The sequence below is a fragment of the Leptodactylus fuscus genome, chromosome 1, assembly GCF_031893055.1.
Source record: "Leptodactylus fuscus isolate aLepFus1 chromosome 1, aLepFus1.hap2, whole genome shotgun sequence".
NCBI lineage: Eukaryota > Metazoa > Chordata > Amphibia > Anura > Leptodactylidae > Leptodactylus > Leptodactylus fuscus.
The window spans coordinates 257,111,127-257,129,084 of NC_134265.1; the positions used below are offsets into that span (position 1 = coordinate 257,111,127).

General features: G+C 41.1%; 1 protein-coding gene across 1 annotated transcript in view; it reads right to left on the reverse strand.

Moving 5' to 3' along the window:
• TBCK (TBC1 domain containing kinase) overlaps positions 1–17,958 on the reverse strand; it is a 202,627-nt gene that overhangs the window by 69,659 nt on the left and 115,010 nt on the right. The window contains exon 23 of the mRNA XM_075286109.1: positions 6,874–7,043. Coding sequence (XP_075142210.1) covers positions 6,874–7,043 — 170 coding nt within the window. The remainder of the gene's footprint in view (positions 1–6,873; positions 7,044–17,958) is intronic.

Genomic DNA, 17,958 nt, shown 5'->3' on the forward strand with positions numbered 1-17,958 from the left:
CGTCATAATCTGACACCCATAACTTTTTATATTTCTGTGTATGGAGATGCACAGGGCGTGTATTTTGGCAAGGCCAAGTGTACCTTTTAGTTATACCATTTTGGGCAATGTCTATTGCTTTGATCACTTTTTATTCAAATTTTTCTCAGGGGCAAAACAGTGAGAAAATGGCAGTTTGGCTTTTATTTTCCCTATTTTTACCGTATGGGAAAAATATTTTTAGAGATTTGTAGATTTAGCGTTTTCGGACGAAGTGATACTTAATGTGTCTGTGTTTCACAGTATTGAAGTACTTTTATATGTGTTCTAGGGAAAGGGGGTGATTTTTTAAAATATTTTTTAATTGCAGTTATTATAGTAGCAGCCTGCAATAGAAAGTAATGAGAGACAGGCCTGGGAGTCTACAAAGGCCCCCCCGGCTATGATGGTAATGGGACGCTGGCCACTAAGTTTGCTCCAGGTACAGCGATTCCCAGCAAAATGGCAGTGTCCAAGCACCACTGGAAAAATGGTTCCTTGATCAGCTTTGATCGTTGTGCCAGGAGGGGTTAATGCACGCAATCACTAGAGGGGTAGAAATGGATGCTACGCCCCTTGATAAATTCCTTGAGGGTTTTAATTTACAGAATGGGGTCACCTTCTGGGGAATTCCACTTTTCTGACACCTCTGGGACTTTGCAAAAGCAGCAATCCTTCTAAATTTATACTCCAAATGGACAACATTCCTTCCCTTCTGTATGTCCAAACAGTGTTTTAAACCCACACATATAACTTTTTTATAGTCAGGACAACCTGCTTAAAAGTTTTATGATTCAGAGGGTACTAAAGTGACGTTGCCATGGGTCAGTCTTAAGCAATCGTCTCTCTCCGGCTAGATTCCTCTATCCCAAAGGCTCTAAGTTGGTGCAAAGTAGGTATGATGCGAGCAAGAGATTTCCATTCAAGACAGACCTAGACTCCCTACACGGATCCCTTGAGATCCCATGATCTTACCCTCTTGGGCCTTTAGAGGACTCTGCAACTAACACACTTCCTGTCCTCCCTCGCCCCACAGGAGAATTTAGATTTGTTTTGTTGGAAACTAAGCCAACTGATGGTGTAAACTTAGATTATATAGTCCAATAATGCACCAGATTTATCATTCAGCATTAGTCACTGTGAAAAATCTGGTGAATTTTAAAACTGTCAGCATGCAATGTCTAAAACCTTAGCAAATGTAATTTCTATCATCTGATAAATAAGAACATCACCAGACCACCAGCAAAGTAAACATATAAATCCCCTCACCACATTATAAATGGTGTTCATTTTTATAAATACTTTTCTGATTTTTCCCCAAGAATTGTTATAACTGAGATAACACAAAGGTACATTTAACATTTAAAGTTATTTAACAGAAGTGTTCTGCACGTGAACCTCAAAATCTCTGGAATAACTTATGTATATACTGTACATACACACGCACACACCATTATACTGTACATGGTCCTCACCTAAAACTGATAAGCCAATCTTTTGATGTATGCTGATTCTCGAAATTTGCCATTGCAAGTTACTTACAGATCAAAGCTCTGTTGGCTTACATATGCCCTTCACCATCTGATTGTGACTCGTATACCATGATAACCATAAGTTTCATCTCTTTCATCTCATCTGTCCATCAATCAAAATCCACCTCTCTCCACTTCTATGTTGGTGGGTACAGTATAATGAAAGGTCTCTGCTACGCGTGATCCCTTGCAGGGCATTCAGATCCAGAAGTCCTCTTTTATTTTTAATAGCCTTACATGGTTTTACACTCACACATGAGGTACAAAACGACTGTTTCTATGGACAAACCTCAATACCTACCTACATGTGATGCACCACAACACTTCACTAAAATCAACACGGGGACCTGGGTTCAACCACCCCTTCTATTTGACACCATCATTCTGATAACATACAGAGTAGCTGTTTGTGGTGACATAAATTAACGTAGCAAATGGAGACCCTGGTAAAGCAACAGTTTGGCAACTTCTACTTTATGTGCTAAGCAGTGACATGATACAACATAATGTGCATATCCATTCGGAGCTTATCTATCTATCTATCTATCTATCTATCTATCTATCTATCTATCTATCTATCTATATCCCTCCAGAATGACACATCCTATAGTCTACTGTAAAGTTCACTGCTGACACAATGTAAAGGCAGAATAACTACCACTCGCTTCAGTGGGGAAACTACATCATTGACAACCCACAAGTAAACTAGCTTATATACTCATGGTGTGGCTTCCCCGCAAGCACAGTTGTAGAAAACCACAATAACTTATGCAGCATTATTGCTGCGTATGTTTGAATGTACCTACAAAGCCACCAAGACAGCCAGTAGCATGTCTAGTCCAATTCTAAGACTATATAAATGTAGAAGATTAATACAAATACAGTGTAATGCCATCCCACACTAATAATGCACGGATGCCAAGACAGGGACTCCCCCACTAGAAACTTAATCATCACTCTGCTTTGTTTTCTGGCAGATATAATTGCTTATGGAAGAATGGCCGGTCTTTGATGTTCAAGGGAAAAAAACTAAATTAACTGAAACTAGTAGCCCAGAACTGCAGGAGGAGGCTAAAGCAGGCTGGCATAGGATTAATAAAAAAGTTCAATGTGGAGCCTCGATTCAAGTCTTCAAAAAATTACAATAAAAAAAAATATATCAAGAGCGGGCATTACTACTGATCAGACCACACTTTTGGCACACATTTAGCCCACTGACAAAGACACCATACTTGTATGATATGCTTATACACAATTTCAATTAAAAGGTTTGAAAAATGTATATAAACAATCTGCGTACTAAGTCCTTTAAGGCTAAGACCCCATGTAGGGAAAGGCAGCAAAAAAACACTGCTTAAAAAAAACGAAACAGGATTCTGTTTTTTTTCTGTAGCGTTTTCCATTGTGTTTTTGCTAAATTTTTATCTGCAGGTTTTTTTTTTCTTTTTTCCTTATTAAACTTATAGCAAAAACATGTGGATGGGATTAGCCAGTATCTCATTCACTTTGCAGGTCCTGTAAAACAGTGTTTTCGCAACGTGGGGCTTTAGCCTAAAGGTCTGTTCACATAGTAGAGATTTATCCTAAAGAAATTCATCATGGATTCTGCAGATAATCTGAGGCAGACAAGCATACAGCAGACATTTGTCCTGTTATAATTCAATGGGGTGAATATAAGGTTTCCTACAAAAATAAATAAATATTATTAATTATTATTAATAATAATAATTAAAAAAAAAAGAAGTTAATTTATTATAAATCTAATCTTAGCACCTTTGAGAGGTTATACTACAGTTTCCAAATGTGTCTCTGTTATTCAGCTTTAGAGACCCATTTTTATGTAAATTGCTCTTTTATTCACATGTAAATGAGGCGAAGGTGCTTTAGGTTAAAGGGGCTCTATCATTGGAAAAAATAACATCCTTGCATAGCCTTTAGAAAGGCTTTTCCATGCATACCTTTTGTATGTAAATTGCCTCGGTAGATTTTGAATAAGTCTGTCTTTATTCTATGCTAATTAGCTTCTCCTTGTACCGGAAGTCTCTTCGTGCACTGTCTTCTGTATATACAGCACAGGCTGCTGCTTCTGCCTCCTCCCTGCTCTCATACATAGTACACAGCAGGGAGAGGAGAGCTGGTGACAACTTCCTGTGCACGGGGGAGCCTAATTAGCATATGAATAAGAACGGAATCATTCAAAAACTACAGAGACAATTTACATACAAAAAGTATGTGTGAAATAGCCTATCTAAAGGCTATGCATGGATATGATTAGTTAAAAATGACTTTTTTCAATGATAGAGCCCCTTTAAAGAGGACCTTTCATAGTTTGGGGCACAGGCAGTTCTATATACTGCTGGAAAGCCGACAGTGCGGTGAATTCAGCGCACTGTCGGCTTTCCCGATCTGTGCCCCGGGTAAAGAGCTTTCGGTCCCGGTACCGTAGCGCTTTACAGTCAGAAGGGCATTCCTGACAGTCACTCCAAAGCTGAATGACAGAGGCATATTTGGTAGCGGTAGAATGAACTGTACAAGTTAGTGGGATTAGGTTGGCAGACTCCCTTTAATCTCTAGTCTGGTCAAGTTTTCTTCATAGTTATTTTCCGGAGCATGCAAGTCTGTTAGCAGGCTATGTCAGGATGTAGGTGTGGAATCCATGTAACTTGTAAAACTTGTAAACTTGACATAATTCACACTTTACTACAACTTTTTGAAGTGCTGTAGTTTAGACACAATAAATAACTGGGCATACAATACATTGCTACTTTATTCTCTAGCTGTACATTGTACATAGCTTTATTTTTGGAATAGTACACCACAGGCAGATATATCATGAAATATGCACCTTTCTGAAAACTGATGCCTAATGCTATTGAAAGAACCCAAAGTGTGGGATTCCATACATTTTCTGATAAAAAAAGAACATTCGGTTAATCAGAAGAAGGCTGTCTTAAGACATGCAGCATATAAGAATCTAGCTGGTCAAGCTGATTCATAAACTAACCCATAAATATCCTAGAATTTAATCTTATCTGCACAAGTGCAAATGTCTTACATTCCTCGGGTGCTTCTGGACACTCAGCCTTTATCCATTTCCAAATTCATCTTTAATGTTTGCATAGTACAATTTAATTGAGCAGTCTTGCCAATCCATTCAAGGTGCTAGTTATTTCATCTACGGTCAGTCCTGCCAAGAGGGCTGATGCCGTACCTGATTTGTATGTGGTTTCTCAACTGGGCACATTCCATAGCATCACTTCTGCTTAAGTTCTATGATAATCTTAAAGAATATGTACACAATCTTCTAATACAGTACAGTCCTGGATTGATGACATCACTGAAGGGCCAACAACAATTGTCACCACAATTTAATGTCCCATGAAGGGGTATTATCATCTCAGACATGGTGTCTCCTCAACCTCTGATCCACCTGGCAAGGTGATCGTTGAATGAAGAGGTGCCGCACATGTATGGAGGGCTCTCAATTTTCTTCTGTGAAAGTTAGCAAGTGTGCTCTCAACTCTTCCTCTTATTGAAATGAATGTATCTACAAATTAAAGGTACTTATGTTACAGTCTACTGACTACAGCTGAGTTCCAGACCCATTGGTTCCACTATAGGAATTTGTTATGAGAATCTATATGGGTGATCAATATGCCTTTCTAAAAGGCTGAATAGAGAATTCAGTGCTGTCAATAAGATGAAAGTTGTGATAAAGATGAAGATGCTGTCTGGAAGTTTGAAAAAAGGAGCCGCAAAAATTCTTAAATGACTTGAAATGTAAAATATTGGAACGTTCCTCTTCAATCCCTTGCCAATAACCTTAATAGTACTGCCAGCAGAAAGACCATATCATCTCTGTCAGACTGTAAACAGAAACTGGAGGGGGATCATTAAGTCTATCACCTCCTCCAAGAATATTCCACTGCCACCACCGTGTTACAGAGTACATTACAGTAGTAAGTAATATTCCTTTTTTTATGTATGTCACTTTTGTAGATTTGGCGAAAAACATTGAAGTTTTATGCAAGTGAGGCAGTTAGTGGACGGGGACAGCTCTTCAGCCCTTCAGTACTGCTTTTGATACCGCTCAGACCCCTACCATGTCCTATCTGCGCTAATCTGCAACAATCCTACCTAAGCAGAAAGAGCAGTGCTCCCATAGCTGAAGGACCGCCCCTACTGCACCAATTCCCTCATTTGCATAAAGCTTCAGAGTTTTTTTTTGTCCAAATCTTCATAAGTGACCAGTGCACTGTAATGGACATAATGCTGTGCAGGACCAGAGATTTAGAAGCACTACTTGCATTAAAAAAGACCATTTGTTGATATATGCAAATGAAGCTGTAGTGAAATAGGCGCGTGTTAGATCTTCCAAAGGATCTGTTATATTCAGGTTTGAAAACCAAAGGCTCTGGAACACCCTCATTGCACTTAAGCCTTATTTGCATATTTCTAAAAATAATTTATCATTTTGTTTTCATCTTATTAGGGATTTTTTTTTTTTTACTTAAAGGGAGTCTATCACCTCCCCTTAGCATACTAAACTGTTACAGAGTACATTACAGTGATAATGAAGCACTTGGTGCCTTAAGGGTGGACCTTTATCTCTGAGGCTCAGTTCACATCTGTGTTTGGGGACTCCATTTCCATCTCCCCATGAAAAATGCAGAGAGAAACGCACTGCAAGTGGAAACCACACGGACCCCATTATAGTCTATGGGGTATGTGGGTTTCCTAAGGTAACCGCTTTTTTATGCAGATTAGGTTTCCGTTCCGGGTGGGGTGGGGGGCCAAGTAGATCCCCTGAACGGAAACTCGAACACAGATGTGAACCTAACCTAAGAAGAGCTGCTCTTGCAACTCAGACTACCATCTCAACCCATGTAATGAGAGCTGATCCTCCCACTGTTGTGACATCACCCATCCTACTTGAGCAGCCAGGGCAGCTCTCCCAGGGCTAAAGCCCCTCCCCCAGGGCACCAACTGCTTCAACAGCATAAGACTTCAAATAGTTTTTTCTACAAATATATAAAAGTGACTTACATAAGTATGTTTTTTATCAATGCAAAGTACTCTGTGGTGGTGAACATGCTTGGAGGTGGTAGATTCCCCTCAACTGTAAAGTAATAACATATCTTCATATTTGGTATTTTGCCATTAAAAGTAGCAAAACCTATAGTACTTTTTATGTGCAGCCATAGATATTTTATATGAAAATGGCATCAAAATTACATCATCTTTATATTGCAAACCATACAAGACAACATATAAGAAATGTGCAGTTCTTTACATTTCTAAGACAGGAGTTTGTTTGACATACCAAATCAGTCTTGGTGGTTTCCTGGTAGTCAGTAGTGAATCCTGCTGGAGATCTGCCATTGCTGTCACTTGCTTGCTTCGGTGACTGAGCATGTTGCCTGTATGTTGCACTTTTTGGTGTCCAGCAGAAGAGATTGATTGATTCACGCACACATCGTTCTATGTCAATTTCTGCAAATAACATGAAATTATACCACAGTTTACAAATTCTATAAAAAAAATAATTCTGCCCGTGTATATGGTGCCTATGGCCTGCTGAATGTATTACAGTAAGAATGAAAATCCCCTTAGAATCCTATAGCCGCTACTAGGTCAACAAAAGTGATGTAAAGAAGACGTATGAAGGTTCTTACATGGCCTTGTAAAGTAAGTAACACCCTTATTGTGTACACTGGAATCACCTTGTAGGCTCAGATCAAGCGAGAACCAATAGAGGCTAATTTTTTGCTGCCAGTCCTTGTTTTTCAAAAATAGTGTTTTCCCATGTTGAAGACTGTAACATATGTTCCTTGTGATTTCTGGGAATTGATCCTGATTACAAAGCATTGCCTTCTTCTGAACCATTACCAGTTGTGGTTACGTATTGGCCTGACTAAATCCTGGAATGGTTTGATTCTGTGACTGCCCAATCTCCTGGTACTGGTGATATTCTCTTTACTTCTAAACTTCTGCCATGTAAAACTCTGAGCCAGCCTGACTCTTTTAGTTACTTTGGCCTTTCTTGGTTTTGGAGCTGTAAGTTCATTCTAGATGGTCCTGGTATGTAATTTCTATTTCTGCAGCTATTGCTTACAGATTGCACTTAGCTAAGGCTCGGTTCACGTGTGTGCTCAGTCTCCATACGGGCATTCTGTTCTCTCCACATGTTTCGCCTTTTTCGTGTGGAAACCGAATGGAAACCACGCGCACTCCATTATAGTCTATAGGGTGCGCGGGTGACCTAAGGTAACCGCTTTTTTATGCAGATTAGGTTTCCGTTCAGGGGGTCCCCAAGTGGACCCCTCAAACGGAAGCCTGTGTGCAGTTGTGAACCAAGCCTAAGACTACTATTCCTTGTGATCATAGGTTTATATACATATTGTGAAAACAATCAGGATGTATACTGTTCTTTAACAACTATACTATTCAGATTTATGATGAGCACACAGGTGTATAGCTCGTTACCAGGCAGATGTCTGTGACTATAACGAGCTCTGCACCTGTGTGTCCATCACATGACCATGGACTGTATATCACATAAGCATAGACTGTATATCACATGAGCATGGACTGTAGATCACATGATCATGGACTGTAGATCACATGATCATGGACTGTATATCACATGTTCATGGACTGTATATCACATGATCATGGACTTTATATCACATGACCATGGACTGTATATCACATGATCATGGACTGTAGATCACATGAGCATGGACTGTATATCACATGAGCATGGACTGTATATCACATGATCATGGACTGTATATCACATGACCATGGACTGTATATCACATGAGCATGGACTGTATATCACATGATCATGGACTGTAGATCACATGATCATGGACTGTATATCACATGTTCATGGACTGTATATCACATGATCATGGACTTTATATCACATGACCATGGACTGTATATCACATGATCATGGACTGTAGATCACATGAGCATGGACTGTATATCACATGAGCATGGACTGTATATCACATGATCATGGACTGTATATCACATGACCATGGACTGTATATCACATGAGCATGGACTGTAGATCACATGAGCATGGACTGTATATCACATGACCATGGACTGTATATCACATAACCATAGACTGTATATCATATGAGCATGGACTGTATATCACATAACCATGGAAAGATTTTTATCCACTGAGAGTAAGCAGAATAAATGACAACGATCAGAGTTCTGGGAAAACATGAGGAATTAATACAGAAAGAATGTTGGAAAATTGTACAACTTTTGATTATACCAACAATAACATTTGACTCTCAATATTGCTCTGAAAGTGGCCAACCCCATTTTAAAGACAAATACCTTCAAATATTCTTCATTGGATTGTAGGCTGGATCAACCTTAACTACCTTGCCGAATTTGTGACAGCTAATAAGACAAAGTACATAAAGTGACATTTCAGTTACAATTTGGGGCCTGTTTTAGACCTAGTTCCAGCTGACTGACTAATTCAATTATTATGACTAATTTATTTATATGAATGGAAGCGCCGGCACGCGGGGGGTCTGCGTGCCAGGTGCTTCCATTCATTTCTATGGGAGCGTGCTGTTCGGATCGGCTAAATCAATGTTCTTTTTCTAATAAACTACAATGTAGGCACATTGGTCTACCACATGAAAATGGTGAGATTAAATTGCATTTCTTTTTTGTTTCTCCAGTAACAATTTTCTAATTTGCATTTCCCTAAAAATAATAGTATTGAAGTGCAAAAAGATGGAAGGTCATTTTGGCTAAAAAAAAAAACACCCCTGAATTCAGGAGCCATTATAATTAAAAAAATTTCAAATGTATGGCCCCATGCTACAAATACAATCCATCTCGGCATTTATGGCTATATCCATAGTATATACCCATATATGTCTTATAGATACAAGTTTCATCTGTGGGACCAGAAACTATTTTGAAAACTGGGTCCTATTTAATGCAGCAGAGGATAAAGGTCCGCACATATTAATGTATTGTCTGCAGCTGGAATGCCTTTGTAAGACAGTCTGACATACAATGGTACGACAATGCTCCTAGTTTGTATCTCCTGCTTGTGGGATGTCTGGTACGGTGAAGACCTGGTTATCTCCCATTTCCTCCCTCTCTGTAGTACTGTACATGTCTTTTCTCTCCTTCTATCGCCCTCTGTTCTCTGGGCCTCCTCCATGTGTGATTCACATGCTGGGCATCAGCTAGTCCAGAGTCAATGATCAGTGGAGCATTTTCTGCACAGCAGATCCATGTCTTGGTGAAGCCACTATTACATCACTTAAATGTATTCTCTTGCCTGTGGGAAAGGCTTATGATGTAAATTGTAGTAAAGGTATTCTTCTCAATGGTTGCTGTATCTATGAGTTATTCACTCTATTCTGATCCACAGTGGTGTTATGTGACCAGTATTATATGTTGACAGGGAGTCAGTTTCTCCATTTATTTATATGAGAAATATGTAAACTAATTCTGAGATATGGTGCATTTTACTATATTATTTATAAAATCACAAAACTCACTTAAAGTTATATTATACTGTAGTTCTCTGCATCTTTAAATAGGTGGCACACAACTGACTCCAGTGCACTTGGAATTATTTGTGTAGCCCCCACTATTCCTAGACAATCAGTGCAATTAATTTTGATATGCTAATTATTCTCTGTACTGTTTGTGGCTATATTTAGGCCACAGAAAACAAGGGCTCAGAATTCAGAGTTCCAATCAGAGACAGAGAGCCAGAGTCCTCTTGTGTGCTTTAGCCTAAGACCACTCACTTGACAGTATCTCAGACACTGAAACGAACTGCAGTGATTACTTAGGAATGGTAAGGTCAAAAGTAAAAATCTATCGATAGTTTTAGAAATGTTCAGTTATTTGTGGACTCCATTTCTTATTCTGTCAATGCTTTCAATGGCGAAATACATAAGTTACACTACTATGACACTTCTATCAATAAGCTTGTCAATGTTATTAAAGAAGACCTTTCACGTCCTCAGGCACATGCGGTGTAATACACTGCTAGAAAGCCGACAGTGCGTGGAATTCAGCACACTATTGACTTTCCCATTCTGCACCCCCGCTGAAGAGCTATCAGTGCCATTACCGTAGCTCTTCAGTGTCAGGTGGGGTGTTCCTGACTGTCAGGAATGCCCCTCCTGACAGTACTGTGTGTAGCTCTATACTATGAGGGGGCGTTCCTTACTGCCCTAACCACTCTGCGTCATCACTGGGCAGTAAGGAACGCCCCCTCACAGTATAGAGCTACACACAGTACTGTCAGAAATGCCTTTCTGACACTGAAAAGCTACTGTAATGGCACCGATAGCTCTTCAGCGGGAGCACAGAAAGCTGATAGTGCACTGAATTCCGCGCACTGTCGGCTTTCTGGCGGTGTAATACACCACATGTGCCTGACGACATGAAACGCTCTCTTTAAAAGAAAATCTACCCAATTGGAAGGATCTGAATCCAGAAATAGTGTGCAAGGGATCCAATGTTTGCCCTCCAGCTAAGGGTCAATAAGTAGTTAACATTTGACTGAAATAAAAAAAAAACTATTCTACTTTTACTGCATATTTTTTTCTCATTGAACATCTGCATTAAATTATATCCACATATTGTCATTACAGGTCTAGCTGTATTATATGGCAAATCAGTTCAGTGTTTATGACTGATTTTAAGGAGAGATTTATAATTCTTCATTTCAAGAATTTGGATGTGTATGTGAATCTTCCTATAGTCTACAGGCTAACTATTAATTTCTCCAGAAACTGACAAGGCTTAATATCTGCATTACTTTATTCTCCAATATACCTGTAGGTAGAGCCATGTGTGGTACATATTAGAATTGTGTCCTAGTTTATATGAATTCACTCTATAAAGGGTTACAGCAGACTTGTCATCAGTTCCATTTAATTCAGCAAACAATCCCAGAAGTGTCTGTAAGGTACTGCAAATATACTACATAATGCAGAGAATTAAGTACTTGGCGAATTTAGCAAATACGTGAATCATTCAATAATGATGTACACCATGGCAACTAAGAAAACAAAGGAAAAGGAAACAATCTTGCGTCACGATTATCTGCATTGCTGACAACAAGAATTAACATCAAAAACTTAAAGGGAATGTATCACCTTTTGTATATTTATTAATACCAGATTTTCTATTTGTAGATCTTTTTATTCTATTTATTGTATATGATAATGGGGGAGGGGGGGCTGCCATCTTGCTTGAGCTTATCCTCGGCTCTGTTAACAGAATTTAGTGATATAGCAGCAATGTTATGGCCAATCGTAGCAATAGACTAGGCAAATCGTTGAAGTCTATGGGAGGTTTTCTAGACATGCATTGTGTAGAGAGGAGGATTACACAAGCCATGATATCATCTATTATCAGAAGTGGATGCAATGATAATGGTCAATGAGTTATCCACAGAAGGGTTATCCTCTATTTAAATTTTGTCTATGGTGTAAATGAGGTTACTGCAGTAAAGAAAATCTGTAAAGAAAAAGTGTCAGTCTATTATTACTCTTATTGGCCAGGAAAACGCTTCAGGAATTAGGAAGCGGTTTTTGGACACTGAGGCGTTTTTTGGAGCCAGGTGATTTTTCCCTCCTGGACAGTGAATTGACCTTAAAAAACCGCGTTGCTGTTTTTGGCAAAGAAAAACGCGACACGGTGTCCGCCTCCCATTCACTTGTATTGACTTCCTGAGGCGGAATCCGCCTCAAGAAAGGTCATGTCACTTCTTTTTTCCGCTAGCGGTCTCCACAGACCACGATTATGAGGGGGCAGATTATGATGTGGATTCCGCAACATAATACGCCCCTCTGTGCCTGTGTGAACGAGCCCTAAGAGATCATCAGTGGTGCACCCCCCAAAAATGTATTTTAGCAATATTTGCAACGAACACTGGGGGGGCCACTATGGAATATTATACCGTATTTTACGGACTATAAGGCGCACTGGACTATAAGCCGCATTGCCCATGAGCGCCTTATAGTCCGTCTCGGTTCATATATAAGGCGCACCGGACTATAAGCCGCAGTCCGGTGCGCATTATATGTTATTGAAAGCGCCGGCAGGCAGACTTTGCCAGCGGCCGCTTAACCCCCCGCGTGCCAGCCGCTTCTATTGGAAGCACTCGGCAGGCGAGGAGGGGCTCTATCAGCAAAATCATGCTGATAGAGCCCAACCGTAAAAGTTAGATTAAACTACCCCCCCCCCGTTTTAAAATAAAAGCCTGAAACAGAATGTGAAACTTACCGAGCGGTGCAGGGTGGGCGGGCATTCAGGCCTCCTCTTCCTCCGATGTTCCGTCCTCCTCCTCCGCCGCTCGCTAACTGATAATGGCCTGGGCGCATGCGTAGCCGTAGTAGAAGCATTATGATATTGCGCATGCGCCCCGGCCATTATCAGCGAGCGCCGGAGGAGAAGGACGGAACATCGGAGGAAGAGGAGGCCTGAATGCCCGCCCGCCCGCCCTGCACCGCTGGGTAAGTTTCACGTTCTGTTTCAGGCCGGCGTGACAGCAGGGCTGCCAGACATTTCCCATTCATTTCTATGGGAGCCGGCATGCGAGCGCTCCCCATAGAAATGAATGGACTGCTTTTTTCCATTCATTTCTATGGGGAGCGCTCGCATGCCGACTCCCATAGAAATGAATGGGAAGTGTCTGTCCATTCATTTCTATGGGGAGCGCTCGCATGCCGGCTCCCATAGAAATGAATAGGAAGTGTCCGGCAGCCCTGCTGTAACGCCGGCATGTACGGCTGTGATACACGCCGGCGTTCTGTAGTGTGAATGCACCCTTACGGTGCCTTTTATGTATGTATGGAAGCGGCACGCAGACTTTGCCGCCGCTTCCATCCATATATAAGCCGCACCGGACTACAAGCCGCACTTACGATTTCTGAGGAAATCGTAGGTTTTTATGTGCGCCTCATAGTCCGGAAAATACGGTACTGTGTGAAGGGGCCGCTATGGGACATTATACTGTGCGAAGGGGCCAGTGCCACTATGGAACTTTATACTGTTTGAAAGACCCATTATGGGACAGTATATTGTGTGAAGGGGCCACTATGGGACATTATACTGTGTGAAGGGGCCACTATGGGACATTATACTGTGTGAAGGGGCCGCTATGGGACATTATACTGTGCGAAGGGGCCAGTGCCACTATGGAACATTATACTGTTTGAAAGACCCATTATGGGACAGTATATTGTGTGAAGGGGCCACTATGGGACATTATACTGTGTAAAGGGGCCACCATGGGACATTATACTGGGTGAAGGACCCAGTATGGGACATTATACTATGTGAAGGGGCCATTATAGGACATATTAATGTGTGGATGAGCCACTGTGGGAATTTATACTCTATGGCAGCTGCTATGGAACATCATACTGTGTGGAGGGGTCACTATGTGATATTATTCTGTATGAGGGCTGCTATAGGACATTATAGAGTGTGAAGAAGCCACTATGTGATATTATACTGTGTAAAGGTTCACTATGGGACATTATAATGTTTGCAGGGGCAACTATTGAACATTATACTGTGTGGAGGGGTAACTATGGGATATTATACTGCCTAGAGGCCAATTTGGGACATTATAGTGTTTAAGTTAGGTGTTATACCATGTGAGTGCAAGGAAAGGGGACGCTATACCATGTGGGGGTGGGGGGTGCTCAAATCAAAAGTTTGCTATTGGGCCGAGTCTTTGCTAATTATGAAGCTGCCCAAAACCAAACCGATTAGGAGACAGAGTGAATCCACATGATGAGTGATACACCACCCTTGTACTGCCATGTCTGTCCAGTTCTCACTTCTACATGCTTTTTTTCACGGAATTAACAATAGCAAATGTTACACACTTTCTGTAGCTGTTGGGAAAACATACAAAATTAAGACTACCAATAGCATCGGGATCCCTGTCAGCTTGCGATAAAGCGCGAGCTGACTTTTTCCCATAGGAATGCATTGACCAGCGTTGATTGGCTGAATGCCACACAGAGTACAGCATTCGGCCAATCAACGCTGGTTCTGCCGGAGGAGGCGGAGTCTAAGATCGGTCCACAGCAGTCTCCATTCCGGTCCGATCTTAGACTCTGCCTCCTCACAGATGAGCTTCCGGCAGAACAAACATTGATTGGCCGAATGCTGTACTCTGTATGGCATTCGGCCAATCAACGCTGGTCAATGCATTCCTATGGGAAAAAGTCAGCTCCCACATATAGCAAGCTGACAGGGATCCCGACGTAATACAGTGACTTGGGCGTGTTAGATGCCTCCAGATATGCTTCCCCTGCTGTCCCAGTTGCATTCCAGGGTGTTGGCATCATTTTCCTGGGGTATCATAGTGGACTTGGTGACCCTCCTGAGTCGAATAGTGGTTTCCCCCTTAACGAGTATTTTTTCCCCATAGACTATAATGGGGTTCAATATTTGATCGAACAGTCGAGTATCGACACCTGATGTCTAGTCACACAGGTAGCCAAACACACAGCATAGTAAAAGCTGGGAGATGGGATCAGAAGGCGGGGCTCTGGAGTGGGCGAGCAGATTTTGCTCTGTCATGGAAGGAGGTATCGGAGCACTTGTCCAGATGGTTGGGAGCTACGGTATGCCTATTCTTTGTCTAGTCAGTGACGTCACGTGACATAATCTAAGCACTGGAGTCGCTAACTGTAACTAGGGCTTATTTTTGGAGTAGGACTTATATTTGAGGTCCACTCCAAAAATCCTGCAAACTCAAGCTACAGCTTATTTCTGCGGGTAGACCTTATTTTTGAATAAACAGGTATAACAGGAGCCTGTAAGCTTGCCCCATGTTTGTATTGTCTTTGTTTACTTGCCATACTATGGTAATAGAGAGCAGAGATTGATCTGGACGTATGTTCTGTAGTATGTGGCTTCTGGCGTTCCGGAAGAGACAGATTTGATTACTAATATCACATGTACAATATAAACTAAACACTCTAAGAACATTGCAATACTTCCAATTTCCTCTCATTATAATAAAGCACAATGTAGTAAAGTAAATGTTTAAGCTGGTTGTAAGATCACTGTTCCATTAAATGAAGCTTGAAAGGATGTGCACGCATACACGCCCAGCAAAGATTTATTATTTCAGCTGAAGTCTGTTCCTTTAATCTGTCCCCGAGTCACCTTTTGCCATCAATAAATCAGTTATTGTCCATGGTCAAGGTAGGAAAACGCTGACAGCATGAATAAATGACCTGCCTCTGTGCATTTCCCAAGCTACAGTCACAATCATTTAATAATCTGCGTCATTAGATCACACGGGCAGCATGACAAAGATCACCGTGGCAACCACTTGGAACAGTCTCGGGCAAGGACTAGCACAAGTTTCCGTCTTAACACCAGAGTCTTTATTTGCATTTTTTTTTTTTTTTTTACATTTTTTCCCTATCTTATCAGTTTGGGTTTTACAAGATAAACGTATTCATGCATACAACAATGGGTTAATACAGACTTTACAGGTCATCACTTCTATTCAATACAGAAGTGTCTGAAACGTACTGCAAATATGCTATATGGCAACAGTATTCAAGGGCTTTACTAATCAAATAAACCTAATTCATTCCCATTATACTAAAATGAACCTAAGGGCTGGCTGGAAGCGCCGCGTATCTGGGCAACAAAAACACAAAACAGCTAAGCAAAGAAAATGGGTTTTACAGGGGAATAAAAATAATTGTAAAATGACTGAAGCTGGGGGTCCTAACATAACATAACAATACTCCCCTCTCCCTGACTACCCCCCGCTCAGGTCTAGGCATGGTTGGGGCACTCGCTGCTTTTCACTTCCTGATGTCTGACAAACACTTGAAGATACCCAGTTATTGGTCAGATGGGACCACTACTCCAGCCAGTGGTTGGCTGACCAGACATCTCCAAACATTTCCAGGTATCTCAGAGTCGTCTGGATCCGAGCACTGTAGGAGTTGGGGAGAAGTGAATAATATTTTTGAATTACATACCAACACAGATTGAGAATGCAGACATTTTGAGTAAAATTCTGAGGAAAAAGGTTGGAGACACACGGGAAAGACACTTTGCGCGTTTTCCGAATATGTCACAGTAAATTGCAGACATTGAGATTCATGAGAAAACCTGCAGCATTAATTGACATCGCAGTATAGATCAGTTTGAGCTGCGGGTTTCTGTAGCGTGTGGATGAGATCTGTAGAAATCTCATCTGCTACACCCACTGTGCTACTATGGTATATCTCAGTGGGTTGGTCGCTGGTAAGTTCACAAAACCTAACCCACTGCGAGTACTGTCCAAGTGTCCCCAGCTATATGGTGAATTTTCACATGGCAATTTTGTTGCAGAAATATCTGTTAATCTCTCTTATTGGAGCTTGGAGAAATCCATGTGCTTGCCACCAAAGCTAAATTAAAGGGATTGCTAAATGACCTAACCTTAGGATAGGTCACCAATAGGAGGTTGGTGGTGGTAGTTTAACTTCCGTCACCCCCAGCCTATCAGCTGTCCCTTTTTCTTTCAGATGCCGTGTATTGCACAGCTCCATACATTGTGAAGAAGCTAGGCTAGTTACTGAAAGCAGTACCACTGACTCAAATCCAAAAGATAGTATGCTACTAGATGGTCCATTCAAACGTAGACAAATTTTCAGCTGTAGAAACTTTTGCACAAAGCTGACGATAGGTTCAGCCTTCATTCTTCAAGCCACACTTGAATATATCGCCGGTTATCTGGCTGTTTTTTTTTTTTACATATATTTATTATCAGGCATGCTTCAGACGTAATTCTACCATCACTATTACAAAGACTCATGAGGTTTACTATATGTATGGCAGTTTCCAGAGAATCATTCCCTACTGGTGGTTTAATTGTTTGCAGTTTAATATTAATCTTTGTCTTTACTGTAATAATAAAAATCATCTCTCCGTGAAAGGACTTCCTGGTGTGTTGGTGTTTAACACCTAACAGTCACAGTGAGAACCCATAGCTCCTGTATAAACACGTTCTCATTTACTACAAGTGGCGTGGCACAAACCCCATTTCACTTTTGCACTACAAAAATAAAAGTAATACAACACATGTAAATATAACTTCAATTAATTATTGAAATAAAAAAATTGTAGTCTTCCCTTAAAACCCACACCATAATATCTTAACATAAAAAGTTAATGAGAAATTCTCTCTCGTTTACATGATCCAGAGAGAGAACTCTCCAGCGCCGCCTCCATCTTCTTCAGGAACGGCCTCTTCACGCGTCTTCTTCCGGCGATGAGGTTCTAACTTGTAGGCCTCAGGCCTTGGGCGGAGCTGACTGCGCATGCCTGCGGCCACAAGAGAAATGGCCGCTTA